We start from the raw sequence: 17872 nt of genomic DNA, 5'->3' as shown, positions 1-17872 counted from the left end.
CAAGGTGAGATTTGTGTGGGGACACAGAGCCAAACCATATCACTTGGCTACTGACCAATATGGCGTGATGCAAATAGGAGAGCAGGGAAACAGGATCTCATTTTGTGCCCAGATGTATTCTCATTAAGCAAGTGTTGCTGTAGTTGCCTTTTATATCTGCAAGTACTTATAAACTCAAATTTAAAAAGGATTATTTGTTCAAAGATGACTAAATTTTTTCTCCAAGGTAATCAGTGGTGCTCTGACTACCTAGAGCCTAATTTAGATGGGCAAATACCTAAGGGATGTGCCATTATTTTTTTTTATTATGGTAAGAATGCTTAACATGGGTGCTATTCTATTAAAATTTTCAATGTACAATACAGTTTTGTTGACTGTAGGTACAATGTTGTACAGTAGTTTTCAAGAACTTTTCCCTCTTGCATAACTGAAGCTTTATACCTATCGACTAGCAATACCAACATCACTTAAATGATATTCATGAAGAGGCCAGGAAAGTAATTTTGATACCATGATTACATCATTGTGTGTTGCCTAACACAGTGCTGGAAATTTCTACAAGTAGTTGCTTCTTTGGATCAAGAGATTATTTCCCATGTATATTTCTTAAACCTGTTAGTTGGAGAGCAAAATGAGAGAAGGGGAATGAAGGTCATAAGTTTGGGAAATGCTGAGTTAAACAAAATCATGTAGTTTTCTTTTCTGCTGGTCTTCTGAGAGTCTTCAATAGGCTGACATCTTTGTAAATTCCCAAGAGTGTGTTTCTCAGAATTAATAATCACACAGAGGCCTTGTAGGTATCGGTTTGCTGTGAAACGCACTTTTGGAAATTCTGGAAATGCAAATGGCTTTTTCTGGAATGGAAGCTGGAATAAGGGTGACATATAACCCATTAATATTCATAATCATTTTAGTAAATTCAGTTAATCAAATTAATTGCTCTTCTAGAGCAGCACTCTAGACAGATACATTTCATAGGAAGCAAGCAGAAAAGGTCCAGGTTGTGGGGGAGGTTTCAGTACAGTCTCAGTCCTGGAGTGCCGGCACGAGGCACCAGAGCTGAGGCTGTGGGAACGTTTGGGAGAGATGACAGGGACCTGAGACCAACCCTCTACCAGAGCCTCAAGGACTGGTCTCACTCTAGTTTACCTCAGATTAAACACTGACCCAACTTCCAATGCACAAAATCTTCTTCCCTTTACCGTGTTGCTTGTTCTTCTAGCCATGTGGATGACATGAAACGGGTAAAAAGGTCATTGAAACTCCATTCTCTGAACTCTTTTAAATTTTAAGCAGTCTCATCCCAAATAATCCAAGACCTTGGGCAAGAGTACAAATATAGGTTCACATACCCCAAGTCTAATTATGTAAAAATTATGCATTTAACTAAAACCTGTTTGATATAATATATTCTGTGTTCTTATCTGGACAAATATACCTTCATGACCCCTAGGAGGCCAGGTTCAAGTTTCTATGTGACTAGCCAGGAGGTCTGCACTGACCCAGGAGCACAGGGCTCTGGGGCCCTTTCTTTCCACCTGCAGCTCCATCTTGCACACTGAACTGTCTCCTACACAAGGCTGTATACACCTGAGCTCACTCATCTGAGCTCTGTCCACACTCTCTACAAACTCCACCCTGTAGAGCTATGGTGCACCCGTGGCTGTAAGATCTTCTGCCAGGAGGACAACCCTGGGAATAGGCCTGGCAGGCCCTGGAAGAACACTAAGCTGTTTGGCCAGGAAATTCCAGGGAACCCAGAGGACGATGCACACTCTGTACGGGCACACAGCCTTGGTATGATCTTCCTTGCCCTTTGAAAAAGGGCATAGCTGGAGGAGGGCCACATCTAGGCTGGCCTCAGGTAGAGCCTAAGAAGCACTGTGAATTGAGAATAATTCCTCTGTGAAAAACACACTTTAAAAAGCTGCAGTCTGCAGCTACCCTCAGACTCTGGGGAGCGGAAAAAGAAGCAGCAGCAGAAAAAGAAGAGGGTTTTTCCTATTTGAATTTAACTACTTCTGAAAGCCTCTGGTCAGCTGTTCTTCTTGTTTTCTAAGGTAAGATTACTTCCCCTTTGGCATTAAAAGGGAAACTAGATCAGTTGTGCGAAAAACCAAAAAAGATGTATTTTATCAACTTGAAACTTGTCCCAAGGCTTTCTCTCACACTGTGTTAAATAATAGGTCTTCTTAATTGAATTTCTTTGTGTGTAGCATATGCTGGGTGACATTATGCCAGCATCTTGCTCTAAGCAGCAAAACATTCTTCATAAAAGCATTAAGATCCAGAGTATCATTCTGAATGTAGAAAAGGGACACAGAACTGCAACAACTCGAAAGCATATAAAAACAGTGCCTCTGAAATATGATTGTAAAAACACACTGCAGCAAACCAGGAGGAAAATATTTAGAATTATAGGGTGAAACCAGAAGAAGAAGAATAGGAAGAAAAGGAGAGAGGAAGATGGGAGGGCGGGATGGGTGAAGAGAGAGAGGAAAGCAGTGTGGTGCAATGCTGTCTGCAGAATCAAAGCAATGATGACTTTCTGTTTCCTAGCATTCCATCTACAAGCAGATCTACGTATTCATTTCCCCTTGACAGCCACCATCCTACAGAGGTGGGATTATAAATGGATGTGTTGTGAACTAGGGCGATGACTATGTCTGTAATAACACAGGCTTATGTTCTTTATCCCAAGGATCCTGGAGCTTCAGCAGAATGGTGACATGGACATCCTGAAGCACAAATGGTGGCCTAAGAATGGCCAGTGTGACCTGTACTCCTCAGTGGACACAAAGCAGAAAGGAGGCGCCCTGGACATAAAGAGCTTTGCAGGGGTCTTTTGTATCCTGGCTGCTGGAATTGTCCTCTCCTGCTTCATAGCCATGCTGGAGACGTGGTGGAACAAGAGGAAAGGCTCCCGGGTTCCATCAAAAGAGGTACTTGATTGAGAGATTTGGCTCTAAATTGAATCAACAAGCAGGCTGTATTTCCAGGGAGGACGATCCCAGGGAGGATAATGGGTTGGGGGTGGTCCTTGTTTCTTCATTCTTTGAAGATTAACAGTAAAGTTGTAAAATATAAAAATTGGTAAGATCAATATCGATTTCCATTTTAGGATATCCACAGATCAATGAAGAGGAGACTGTAGTGTTTGAAAGACTTAGAATTTCATATACCATAATGGGCTTTGAAATTCTCTCAAATCTCAGAAAAGATTTTAATTCAATGATTTTTAAAGGCCATGATTCCTTTGACCAGTTCACAGAGATACTTACCATTTTGTTTCACTTAGTTGTTTAACTTGTAAGTAAATTCTTCATATCTCTAAGACTAGCCCCCCAAAAATACAATACTGTAATAAAAATGATCAGAATTTTCTCTTCACCACTAGTGACTGCCTCCGTCTCTACTCATGTAGATCTATAGAAGCTCGTCGATGGCCCCAAGCTTATCAAATCCAAAATCCACATCATGAAAACATCCAAATTTCAATTTTTCTCCTTCACTCTGGAGTCAGCTTAACTTCAGGGCCATATTAAATTTTATCTTGATATGTGAAAGAATAATTACAGAATTACACATATGTCTTTTATAGTGGCCTGAGCGTTGTTTTCATCATGAAGTATGAGACTTATAAATTAAAGAAAATCTGAAGTTAAATCTTGATTAATTTATCTCATTTCCATTGGCCCAAAGGGGTGAAAATGTTTTAACTAATGAAGTCATATTCACTAAAGCTTCACGAATTGAAACAAAAACCAATCTGAATTTGCTAAACGATTTTATTTGATGGATAGCTTCAAAGAAAGTTTTAAAGTTTCTATAACTAGAACTTGGCTGACTAACTGATGCCTGAGGCAACTCCTGAAAGGATCTGCTTTAATGCACAATAAATACGGCTTCTCATTTGCATATGAATTGTTGCATGTTAATGTATTTTTTCAAACAGGGTGATTTCAAAAGTAGTGTAAGGTTTCCTTCTTATCACCTTATATGCAAAATTGATCAGCATCATTTATAAGGAAAAGCTTGGCTTTAGCAAAGATGAATTTTAGCTTCCTACTTGTGTGAATGAGCATACATTCTAAATACGTGAAGAATGAATTATAAATTAATCAAGTCTTATTGTAGCGTTTTCTTTGTGGAATAAGCTTCTGGTATCTCTGTTGACATTGGTTCAATGCAAAAGACCACATTAATGCAACATTATAGCTGAGACTTCATATTTTTAAAAATCTGGAAAGTAAGGACTCCCCAAGCTCCTTATATTTTGAATTACTATATATGATATTAAAATTTTGCATTATTATATCTGTTCATGGATGACTACATTACAGTTGCTGTGGAAACCATAAAATTATATGTCTCAATCCTCTAAAGTCTCAGTGATAATATTACATTAATGGATATTTTTTACTGAATTTTGAAATGAGAAGGGAGAAGGAAAACCAGTGATGCACATCAAAATGTTTTTCACTGAGGAACACTATAATAGCACAATGAAAAAAATACATACTCCATTCTAACTTGTGACAGCTAATCCAGATCCTATGAAAAAATATTTTCTCCTCTTATGATTAATAGATATCTTAAATTCTCATAAATTTAATTTATTGAGTTTGAGTATAAATAAGACTAATAACAAGAATAATTTTATTTCCTTCCAGTTTTATTTCTCAAATATTGGGCTTTAATACTCACTTTTAGTGAAAAATATAAGGAACTTATAAATTGGTTTCAATTCCAAAAATCTGAGATTTTACTTATGTTTTTGTTTATTAACTGCCTTCTTACCAAGACGCCATTAGCATAGCTTAAAGCGTCTTTGATTTTGAGGTCAGTTAGCATAAAGGTGGCCCTAAACTAAAGCTATCACTCACGTGCCCTGACTTGAAGGGGTCCCTAAATATCTCACTGACCTCACAATATTGACTGATTCAGGTGCTAGATACCTTAAGTGCATAAAATCCCTCAATTAGAAATTATTTTGTGTTGAGTATTGCTCTCTCTAAACAATCTCACATATCCTTGGCTTACAAGAAATAACACTTTAACAGTCACTAACACTTTAGTATGAAATAGCTTACTATATCTTTTTTTTTTCAAGAATGGAAACTTAAGGTTAGGAGTAAGTGGTTGAAAGGAACAAAAATTTAACTTGGAATGAGACACCCTGAAAAGGGAGGAAGCATGTATAAAGAAAAGGTGGGGGGTAGAGTTGCCAAAACCATACTTTCTATTGGTACAATTTTGCTGGGTCTTTTATAGAATGGCAATCACCCATCGACTGCTTCCATATCTTTGTAGTTGCATGTGGCATATGATCACCTTAAAACCTTTACTGCAAGAAAAATATTTATTGTAGATAATCTTATCTCAGAATTGGAACCCCCCAGAACCTAGCACAGTGCCTGGCTCATACTAGGTGCTCAATAAATATTTGTTAAATGAATAAACCCCAAAGTTCAGTTAATTACATGTTTGCTGAACTACTTTTTTTTTTTTAACCATCAAAGCTAGTACTGATGAGAACCTTATTTTCTTTTTCTTCATCTCCAGGATGACAAGGAAATTGACCTGGAGCACCTCCATAGACGTGTAAATAGCTTGTGCACAGATGACGACAGCCCCCATAAACAGTTTTCCACCTCGTCAATTGATTTGACCCCTCTGGACATTGACACTTTGCCAACACGACAAGCACTGGAGCAAATCAGTGATTTCAGGAACACTCATATTACCACAACAACCTTTATCCCAGAGCAGATCCAGACTCTTAGCCGCACACTGTCAGCTAAAGCTGCTTCTGGTTTCACTTTTGGCAACGTGCCTGAGCACCGAACTGGCCCTTTTAGGCACAGGGCACCTAATGGGGGCTTTTTCAGGAGTCCTATAAAAACAATGTCATCTATTCCTTATCAACCAACTCCTACCCTGGGGCTCAATCTGGGTAATGATCCAGACCGAGGCACCTCCATATGAGCATCAAACAAATCTCTTCACTGTTTCTTTTTTAGGACTCCCTTTGCAAGGAGCAACTGTAATATTGTGGGACTAACATGGATGTAACGTTAAAAAAAAAAGATCACGATTATTAGTAACAATTCTAGTTTTTTCCTCCCACCTTCTCCCTCTCCTCTCTCCTCTATTATTTTCTCTCTTTCCCCCTCCCTTCCTGTACATTTTCCTCCACTTTTTATCATTACTCAACTTGTTCCCCAAGAAGGTAGTGTACTAGGATCCTATTAGTCTGCTTTTCATATACTGTACATCAAGTATAGGAAATGTGCACTGAGTATACTAAAAGTATATGCAGGATTAATTTTACATAAAGGCCTCTTCTGTAACATTTCTCTATTTTTAGAAATACAATTGCAATAACTTCAGTCTTTTTACATTCTTCTGCTGCATCCATACAATGCTCCACTGCTGTTGAGTGTCCTTTAACTGTGGACCAAAGGCAACCCCTGCAGTGTTTATAAAACAATTTTAAGACCATTCAGGCCACATAAGATGAGAATGCAATTTTGTAGGATTACAAAAAAGCCATTAATATGCCAGTCAAGACTACAGTTAAAACTACTCTTGCACTGCAACAGTGCATATGACCTTTATGTGATTGTACAGTATTAAAAGTTTTTTCTTATGTACAGTAAACTTTATCATATGGCAGAAGCCTCTATTGTGTTAAATAAATTAGTATTTCATATATATACATATATATGCACCTATATAATGTGTATATATATAAAAAGGCAGCCATTGCTATTGCAATTCATTTAATAAAGCTTTAGTTTGAACAAAAGTATTGTATACAGGAACTATGTATAGTGCAGGGGTTCTTTTCAGTTAGAAAAGGCAGGTTGCTTTAATGTTATTCTGACTCGCATTGTTTGCCAACAGAAAATATTTTATACTTTTGTTATTAAAACATCCAGGGCAATTTAATATTTGTTCCTAGATGTAACTCATTTGAATAGGTTTTGCATTTGTTATTCAGCAGTGTATAAAGCTAACCTTGATCATTTTACTTTTAATTAATTATCTAAATGAAAAATGCTATTAGCTGAACCACATCCACAACAGCACATAGAGCTCTAGAAGAGTTGAAACATAGATCATTGAAGGTTAAAAATCCTCTTCCAAAGCAGCAAGTCAATCAATACAATAATGATATTTGGGGAGGGGTGGGAGCCCTTAAGAACTATTGATGTGGCCTTAAATTACTGTCATTTATTATCCTAAAGAAGAAAACATAATAACCATAATGGGCTCTCAACTCAACCCCCTTTTTTATTTAGTTCTATTTGGAGGAGTTATGTATTTTTTACATTAGTGCCAAGCATATAGAAGGATGACAGCAAAAACAGTGCCTCTTTGTGCACAACCCTTTTAAAGTAGCATTCTTACTCGTTAGAAACGTAGAATGAACTTTGTTTGTAATCCTTAAATTAAAATGTGGTAAGTAGGAAGCAAGAACTTATTCTGTGTTTTTACGCAGCCATACACTTACTTTAATCTAACTCATTCTGTGGCTAGGATTGATATAGGAATCAACCTATGTGATTTGCTTTAGGAGAAATTAAAAGGTATATTCTTAAGATATATTATATTTTGATGCTAATTCTGTTCTGGGGAGCATCTTGTATTGTCACTGTTTTGTACTAAATCTTCAAATATTGTCTACTGTGTAAGGCAGAAAAATTTCTTATCATGCAAAAACCATTTTGTTTCCAGGGTAACAAGTAAATAAGTGCATGCACAACTTGTTTTCCCTTGTAACATTCATGATCTCATTTACAACTCTGATTTTAAAACAAAAAAATCTTTACAACAAGCTATATAGGGACATACCAGATGTTGCAGTGATTTTAGCTATCAACAAACTGTTAACCATGTACAATATTTAAAATAGGCTTATTTTGATGTATCGCCTATTATACAAACACACAAAACATTTTTGAAGGCCTCAGTTATGAGTGACAGAGCTTTCTGTGTATAATTTGTCTAAATAATTTGTCTAATAAAAATGTTTTCTAAACTTGCTCTCATACTATTGAAGTCTTAACTGTAAGATTTGAAAATGTTTACTCTCTCACAGATTGAACTAAATTTTTCTAAAAATTTATCCTGAGTTAATTAAAGCATAAATCACATGAAGTTTCACTGGCAGAACGATGCTAAAATGAATGGCTCTCTAAAACATTACTAAGTGATGTCTTAAATCAATGAGAGACTGCCTTTCTGCTATTTGAGACTATTTGAACCAATAATATATTTGTTTTTCTCTGTGGATGTCTCTGTGAGCACTTTTTTGGGAAAGATTTATCCTGTTTCATGTAAGCAATGCAACCATTATGATAATATCAGGATGAGGGGGTGTTACATCAAAAAAACATAAGAAAGACAAGAAAATTAAGGGTAATAACTGAACTTAGGATTTATTTCTTAAAAATTACTTTTGCTAGAGAACTATTTGTCATGCTGAACTTATTAATCTGGGAATTTAGCCTCTAAGATTATTTCTAATAGTTTTCCTGCATTTGAACAATAATATTTAATTCTTCCAGCATTTAACACACCTAAGGGATATGTATCTGAAAATATATTTTGAAAACATAATTCAGTAAAAAAAAATAGTTCTCTGTTGTTCTAAAGTTCCATCCAGAATAATTCTTTGAATATTGGAACTAAGAGGAACTTTAGAGATCTAGACTATTGACCTCATTTTACAAATCAGGGAAAATAAGATGCTAAGATGCTGTGATATGCCCAAATGTTTGACAACCTAAAATGTAAACTGGGTCTTCTTTTTTAAAACTCTGCCACCCTTCAATCACACCAACATAGGTCCTCATGGATTGTAAATATAGGCTCCACCTTCTCCTCTCACCAAGCCTAGGCTACAAATCTCTAGGATCCTTCCTTCCTTGTTTGGGACACATAGATCATCTGATTCCACTTTTACACATGGGAAAGTGAGTACTTCGGGTTATTTACCCAGGGCCATAGCTAGTGGCAAAACTAGGGTCAGTTCCTGTTTCTGTCTATGCTTGGTTTTTTGGCCCACTGTTTGTCCTGGTTTGCAACACTTAGACCAACCTGGCTATTTCACTACAAGACAAAATACCTTATATCCAAGTACTTTTATTCTATTCAAATGTCCAATTTACCCCACTGGTAAATCATTAAGATACCTGGTATCACTGTACCACATCCGAACTTATGCACAGGTTTTGGTTTAATCATACATACTTAAAGTTGTAAGACTGCCTTCTTCCTCATACCATTAAACTACAGGCAATTTGTCATGTTCATGATCAAGTTTTCACCTCTTTTAGTTTGGGATTGGCTGTCAACTGAATAAATACTATTTTAAAATAGACTTTACCGAATGGTACTTTGCTTCATCAATTTAAATAAAAAATGGGAAGATCCATTTACCCTGCATGATACTTCTAAGACACACAAATGAATAACAAGTTATTACTATTTTATAATCAGAATTTCCCAATGGTGAAATGCATTCTAGATTATGAATATAGTAAATCATGCAGAGAAGAGATTATGTGCTGGTGAACATAGGTTTTATCCTTAAATATAAATGTCATGATGACTGATAAAGTACAATGGACTCACTAAAATTTGGCTTCCTTCCAGAGTACTTTTCTTTCAAAAAACAAATCTTATAGCCAACCCTCATGACCAAATATTAATAAATGATTAACAACTATGGCCATAATTATCATTTCAATGAAATTTGGTAGACACTCTGTCAACAAATATTTTAGAAGACACCCTCTTATAAGGCAGCATATGTGAGCTTCCCTAGGTAGAAATTACTGATCTGACACTGAAAAGTCAGAGAATAAAGCTATAATTTATAGAAGATTTGATAGATGTAATTCAATTCTACTAGTGTTAACAGAGAACCTATTATTTTGAAAGCCACTGTGCTAAGCAGCTGGGCATGGCAGAAATGAATGTTTAGGAATGGGTCTGGGTGTGTTCCAACACTCATCTCTTTCCTAGCTCCACATCAACATGCAGGATATGGAGGCCACGTTACAGAATGAGTCACCCCAAACCAGTACAGTCTTCTTGGTTGGGTGACTGACTGGAGCAATTCATCTTAGTAGCTCTCAAGCACCAATTGAAACTGTCTTCTTGGTTCAGACCACCTCCTCAGAGAAGACTTACTTGGAAATGTACCAACATGCCAGATCCTGAAGTCAAATTTTCAAAAATGTGAAAATTCCTGTAAGTCACAGAAAATTACTATCTAACCCTTCATGCTTATTGATACCTGCATACCATTCAGAGACTGACTCCTACACTTAGGTGTTCTCATCAGCGTAATGTAGACCATAACAACTCCTTTTCTATCCCTGCAAATCTAATGAGTCATGATAGTTCAAGCTCTGCAATGTTTCAACTTGCCTCAACAGGGCAAAACATAGTAAATCTTATTCAGGCTCTTTTTCATACTGCAACTAAAACTCCGTGCTACCTTTCCTGTCATCTAAGACACAGGAGGCAGTGTGGCCCACAAACCCAGTGAATGTAAAGTATCCTTCAGGCTGCCCACCATGATGATAGCCTCCAACCCACACATACCTCCAGGAGACTAGAAACCTCATGGTTTTGCTTCATTTTATAGAGCTGCACAGAGGCATGGAACAGTTAAAGCATATAATGATTCAGCCTACTACTGGGATAGAAACAGATCAAGGAACTATCTCTCATTTCTTCACCTGAATTTTTCAAATTCCTGTTTTTTCAATAGTATTCATTTGCTTTGTTTCCATGTAACATTGATGAAAAAACAAAAATCTTTCAAATTTGAGAATTTTTTTCATATCTAAGGGCTCTATCTTGACTTGCTACAATTTAGGACTCAGTGACATCTTTTGACTAATTTTGTATCATAGTTCCTAGAATTTCTTCAGAATGAAGAAGAGAAACTAGCTGTGCTATTTGAACATATTACCCACCTCATAGTATAGACATAGCTTGTCTAGTCTTCATGAGGAAGGAGGACCCGGTTTTCTTTTGGAGAAACCCCATACATTCCTACCTTGGGGTAAGCAACACATTTCAATAGTCTCGAACTATTCATGATGTGGTTGAAAACTCACAAAATTTTCAGCACATTAATTCTCATTAATTAAAAACTAATTAAGCTTTCCTAACAGTTGCTTTACAAGGAGAAACATATGTCACAAAAACAAAGAATGATACAGTGTCAGAACCAGAGAAGGGATGACAAACATTGCTTTTAATAAATATTTTGCCAGTTACAATATTTGAAATACGAGTAGAAGGCAAATTTTAAGTTGTTATATTTTATTATTAAATTGCTGCTACTGAAAAAGTTTAGGAATTAAGTAGCCTACTTAAGTGGCTGTTTTTAATTTTTAAAAATTGGACATCAGTATTTTTTTTAAACACACATAGATACATATATGCAAAGATAACCCATAACTTCCTGAATTTGAAAAATAAACAAATACAGCTTGCATATTCTCTACACAAAAGATTCATAGTAGGAGGCCTTTAAGAATTAGTTCTTCTGATATGTAATAAAATAAGATTCAATTTACAAAAATTCAAGTTATCTAAAGCTTTCAGGATTACAGCTATTTCCTGGAGGCAAGGTATTGGTATCTATTTCATACTATGTAAAAAAGTATCTGATAGTTAATATTTAATTCCTTTCCAAAATTAGGTTGACTTTATTTATTTATTTATTTATTTTTTGAGATGGAGTCTCGCTGTGTCACCCAGGCTGGAGTGCAGTGGCGCGATCTCAGCTCACTGCAAGCTCCGCCTCCCGGGTTCACGCCATTCTCCTGCCTCAGCCTCTCCGAGTAGCTGGGACTACAGGCGCCCGCCACTACGCCCGGCTAATTTTTTGTATTTTTAGTAGAGACGAGGTTTCACCGTGGTCTCGATCTCCTGACCTCGTGATCTGCCCGCCTCGGCCTCCCAAAGTGCTGGGATTACAAGCGTGAACCACCACGCCCGGCTAGGTTGACTTTAAAATTAAATGCTAACCCTCTGTTAATATCTGTTTACAAAAGTTGTCTATAAGATTTATTGCTAGAAATAAAAGCACACTAAAATTAAGCTGAAAAATAGAAGTTCCATATGTTCAGCTTATCTCATTTGGCTTTTTTTTTTTTTTTTTTTGAGACAGAGTCACTCTGTCGCCCAGGCTGGAATGCAGTGGTACGATCTCGGCTCCCTGGAACCTTCGCCTTCTAGGCTCAGGCAATTCTCTTGCCTCAGCCTCCCAAGTAGCTAGGACTATAGGCATGTGACACCACGCTCAGCTGATTTTTGGTATTTTTAATAGAGACGGGGTTTCACCATGTTGGGCAGGCTGGTCTTGAACCCCGGACCTCACGTGATCTGCCCGTCTCAGTCTCCCAAAGTGCTGAGATTACAAGCGTGAGCCACCACGCCCAGTCTTATATAATTTGACTCTTTTTTTTTTTTGGGAGACGGAGTCTTGCTCTGTCGCCCAGGCTGGAGTGCAGTGGCGCAATCTCGGCTCACTGCAAGCTCCGCCTCCCGGGTTCACGCCATTCTCCTGCCTCAGCCTCTCCGAGTAGCTGGGACTACAGGCGCCCGCCACCACGCCTGGCTAATTTTTTGTATTTTTAGTAGAGAGGGGGTTTCACCGTGGTCTCGATCTCCTGACCTCGTGATCTGCCCGCCTCGGCCTCCCAGAGTGCTAGGATTACAAGCGTGAGCCACCGCGCCGGGCCTATCATTTGACTCTTTAGTGCTAGAAATAGTAACTGAATAATTAACATGCTCAAGTACTTCTCTAGACACTGTTTTTTAAAAACGCTTTGAACATACCTGATTGACATAGTTGACATGAGGTATGTAATACAAAACTCTATTCACACACGATGTTTTTTAATGAGTACAATTCTTTTCAAATCAACATATTAGGAGTTAAAATTAAAAATAAGCAATATATACACATAATTGAGACAATATACACATAATTGCAGCAATCTATACACATAATTGGGACTCTCAGATTGTAATTCTGCATGACTAAACATTTTTAAACTTATTTCTCACTCACTCAGATTTCTGTATGGAAAGATCATAGTACAAATGACCATAAACTGAGTACCATATGTATGAAAACCCGTCTCACATGTACAGCCTCCAAAGTTTTTGATGTGTCCAATGGCTCAATCACCAATCATGAATATTTTTAATTAGGTCTCTCTCATCATCATTACATGAAGTTTAGATTCCTACTTCATAACTTCATAATCATCATTTTGTGTCTCTTTCCCTTTTTTTTTTAATGAGTTTAGTACCTATACAGAAACTTTAGCAAGGCTTCAGGGAGAATATTGGGAAAAATACAATCACATAAGATAAATCAGTCCACCAACAAATACTTTCTGAGCACCTACTATTAGCACGGTACTCTAGGGCAGAGTTCTCCTAACTGATGTACCAAGGCAAGTGCGTGGGCCAGCTGTGCTTCCGGTGTACTGAAGCTTTGATCCTTTCATTTCCTCATGGTGGCCGGGGAGAGGGGGTGACTGGGCTGAAATTCTTCCTGTGAGCAGCTCTGCCACTCAGCTTCTCCTGAGAGAGCTTCCAAAGTTGGAGAAATAAAATATAAACATTTGAAGAGTGAAGTAAAAACTCGTCATATAAATAACATCAGAAGACATGAATATAAATTACACCATGTTGTAGAGTATATTTGTCAAATTAGTGGTATAGAAAAAATATGAAAAGAGGAAACGAATAACGTAGGCTGCATGGTTTGGAATGGTTTCATGGAACAAGTGGAAAATTAGCCTAATCACCAAGAATGTGGAAAGGTCAGAAGGATGCTTTTGTACCAGAGGTTACAGTGCAACCATAGGACAAGCAGCATTGGGAAGAATGTTCAGAGGCACAGTAGACCACGATGTCTGGAATATGGGCTTTGTGTCAGAGAGCAGCAAAAGGCAAAGCGTGGGTGAGATTGCGGGATGCCTGGAGGCTGAGCTCAAGAGAGAACACTACATCCTGTTTATTCACGTATTCAACATATGTTTACCCAGGTCCTGCTGTGTGCAAGACACTATTCTGTGTGTTGGGGATACACCGGTAAGCAAGACAGAAATTCGTGCCCTCATGGAGTTCGCAGTTAACTGAGGCAGACAGATAATAAGCCAGAAAGTAAGTGAAGGATTAGTCTATTGGAAGGTGGTAAGTGCTGTAGAGGAAAACAAAGCAAAAGAAGAACAAGGAGCAGGAAGGCCAGAGCAGAAGTGGGGATCTGCTATTTTAAGTAAGGTGGTCAAAGGAGGCCTGACTGATTAGCTGGCATTTGAATGAAGCTTTAAATGGAGTGAGGGAGTTAGCCATGTTGCTGTCTGGGGAAAAGGCATTCCAGTCTTTGGGAACAGCCAGTACGAAGGCTCTGAGGTGAGAATGTCCTGGGCATGTCTAAAGAATAGCGAGATGATCAATTCAGCTGGATTGGAATGGGTGATACGAGAAGGGCGCTAAGAAGTAACAAATGGCCGGGCGCGGTGGCTCAAGCCTGTAATCCCAGCACTTTGGGAGGCCGAGGCGGGCGGATCACGAGGTCAGGAGATCGAGACCATCCTGGCTAACACGGTGAAACCCCGTCTCTACTAAAAATACAAAAAATTAGCTGGGCGTAGTGGCGGGCGCCTGTAGTCCCAGCTACTCGGAGAGGCTGAGGCAGGAGAATGGCGTGAACCCGGGAGGCGGAGCTTGCAGTGAGCCGAGATCGCGCCACTGCACTCCAGCCTGGGGGACAGAGAAAGACTCCGACTCACAAAAAAAAAAAAAAAAAAGAAGAAGTAACAAATGACTCACATTACAAGGCTTTGTAGGACACTGAAAATTTGGGCTTTTATTCTGCATGAGTTGGGAAACCACTGGAGTGTTTTGAACAAAGTAGAATGACATTTACTAGTTCCAGCAGGTTGATCACAAAGTCAGATATAAATCAGTCTTGGAATCATAACTGCCGACACCTTCCCACCCTCCTTTGGTCCTAAATATTTGCTACCATTTTAAGTAGGGTGCAATAGGAAAGTGGTATGGAAGTGCCAGTTGCTGATCCTTGAACCAACAGAGAGGTACTGAAGCTGGGCTGGTGCTCATAGAGGCTCACAACCATGGAATGTGTGAAAACCTCCATCAGTGGCAGTGGGGAAACCACTGAAGATTTTCAACCAAGGGAGAAACAGGCTTTTAAAGGGGCAGTTTAGAAAAAGTAAACTGGTAGCGATTCATCAAATGAAATGAAGAAGAAAAAGAGGCCAATTAAAAGGGCTGGACAATAATTTTGGTATGTGCTGAACTTCTGAAGTAGTCTAGAAAAGAAAGAAGATACAGAGCATAGATAGATATGTGCTGAAGGAAGAATCAGGAGAACTTGAAGGTTAACTGAATATAGAGTGTAAAAGAGAAAAGCAAGTCAAAGATGATCGATTTCTCAAATTCAGATGCCAGAAAGATGGATATAATTTTACCAAAAAGTGGCAAAGTCAGAATATCTAGTTTGTTAATTTTACTTTTTCCTTGAATTAGAGGGCTTAGGGGAAGAAAGGATAGAATTGAGAATCGTTTGTTTTCTTTCATTGGGAGCATGAATGATGAATTTTTAACAAGTGATGGGGAACTGAGGGATCATCTAGAGTCCATAATTTTTAAACTGTGCTCCCCAGATTCCCAAGGGTTTTACTCAAGATTTATGGGGATGCCACTGGGCTGCGGTGAGGCCTGCTGGGCTGTGGTGAGACCCACTGGGCTGCGGTGAGGGGCTGCAGTGAGGCCCGCTGGGCTGCGGTGAGGGGCTGCGGTGAGACCCACTGGGCTTCCCTTACAGCACCTCTGCTTTGATTTCTTCATTTGCAGTTGGTCCCTCAGTGTCAGTGGGGGGTTGGTTCCCTCAGTGTCAGTGGGGGTTGGTTCCCTCAGTGTCAGTGGGGGGTTGGTTCCAGGACCCCCTCAGATACCAGAATCCAAGGATGCCCAGACCCTTATATAAAATGGTATAGTGTTTGCCTATAATATATGCATATAACATATGCAAATTATTCTGTATAATTTAAATCACCTCTAGATTATTTCTAACATCTAATACAATGTAAATGCTGTGTAAACAGTTGTTATACTGTACAGTTTAGGGAATAATGACAAGAAAAATGTCTGTACATGTTTAGTACAGAGTGTTTTTCTGAATATTTTCAATCTGAGGTTGGTTGAATCCATAGATGTGAAACCCACAGATCCAGAGGTCTGACTGCATTCGACTTCCAGTTAAGATTTCTTTCACCCTCTGGATAATACATTACAGACAAATGAACAAAACCTCAAGTCAAATGTTTTCTGAGGCCTATCATACCATTCAAACTTTAATTGTTAGATTACTCTTCCTTCCATTGACTTTGGATTGTATTAAAAGTAGTTCTCTGCTGGTTCTTCAAAATAGTACAGAAGAAGCCTCATCCCTTTATCCCACATAGAATTTATCATGTTTCCCACATGGTGAATACTCAGAATTGACCAAACTGCCCTTCAATGTGGTGACAGTGACTCAGATCGCTATCTTGAAATAGGTCCAGTGTCTCCAAGGTCCTTAAGGACCTTGGCTTCTAGTGATTTAGACTCACTAGAACCAGGAAGCAGGCAGATGTACCTGAATAGAAATCCAAAATAAATGTTTCTAAACACAGGCTTGTCTTAGAAAAGGAACAAACTAAAATTAGCCCAAACATTAAAAATACCTGCTATGTTCAAGCCAATAACGACACTACAAATCAAATGAAAGGACCATGGAATGAACTGTGTTTGTTTGCCTGTAATTGTGTGCTTTTAGTTCCGAGTCTGTTTCAACATGAGAGTTCAGAAAGCATCCACTAACACAGTTAAGAGTACTCTAAAAGACTAAGAGGTAGGTCTGAAATACTCATCATCACAAATCCTGCAACACCAATTCCACTAACACTTTAAAAGGTTAGCTTTCACCAAGCAGATGCCATCAGAAAGATGACTTAGATTTTGTCCTGGATCTTGTCTACCGGCTCTAACCACCTTTCAACACTGAGGCCATAATCATGGTTTGCTTTTCAGAGGTCAATCCTAATTCTAAGAAAAAAAATCATATTTCAAATATAAAACAAGAAATAAGTAGTATGGGATTTTATAAATTTAAAATAACTTTGTTAAAACCTGATTTCCCAATTATTTGAGATTATAATTCTTTGCTATGTACTCCTGCCTCACAGCCTTGCTTTTAAAATATAAACCGTGAATCATACACACACACACAACTAATCTATCTGATAAAAGAGAATCATCACACTAATTATGTACACCTGTTGCACTAAATAGTAACACAATGTAAGACTTTCAAAGTAGTTTGCAGAGGCACATGTTTCTGGACTGCAATTAATAAAATACATGGCATATATCCTCAATAAGAATTATTTCATATGTAGGGAAGTTTAACCCCTTCTCATCTGAACAAGCAAGTCGCTAATTTCTGCTTCAATGTTTGTCCTCGCGGGAGGGAAGGCATGCTGACCAGGTGCCAGGCTCAGTGCTAGGCACTATGTAGGTGTTTCACTTGAGTCTCATAATAACACTGTCAGTTTGCTATTGTTGATACTAATTTAGCAGATTAAAACAAAAGTAAGACTCTGGAAAGTTAAGTAATTTGGTTGAGTTCACACAATTAGTAAGCGAGCAAACCAGAATTCAAACTCACATCTCTCTAACTCAGAAATCCATGTGCTTTCCACCTCAATGGGCTATTTCAGAATCAAGGCGAGATGGAGGTAAAGGGTCCTTC

General features: G+C 38.3%; 1 protein-coding gene across 1 annotated transcript in view; it reads left to right on the top strand.

The window, feature by feature from the left end:
* GRID2 (glutamate ionotropic receptor delta type subunit 2) overlaps nt 1–8297 on the top strand; it is a 1490978-nt gene extending 1482681 nt beyond the window's left edge. The window contains exons 15-16 of the mRNA XM_032139113.2: nt 2702–2942; nt 5566–8297. Coding sequence (XP_031995004.1) covers nt 2702–2942; nt 5566–5988 — 664 coding nt within the window. The 3' untranslated portion in view covers nt 5989–8297. The remainder of the gene's footprint in view (nt 1–2701; nt 2943–5565) is intronic.
* Nucleotides 8298–17872: the final 9575 nt, after the last annotated feature.

This window comes from Hylobates moloch, unplaced genomic scaffold (genome assembly GCF_009828535.3).
Source record: "Hylobates moloch isolate HMO894 unplaced genomic scaffold, HMol_V3 SCAFFOLD_2, whole genome shotgun sequence".
Classification (NCBI taxonomy): domain Eukaryota; kingdom Metazoa; phylum Chordata; class Mammalia; order Primates; family Hylobatidae; genus Hylobates; species Hylobates moloch.
The sequence above is the reverse complement of the archived record's forward strand: the minus strand, read 5'-3'. Positions and strand labels throughout refer to the sequence as shown.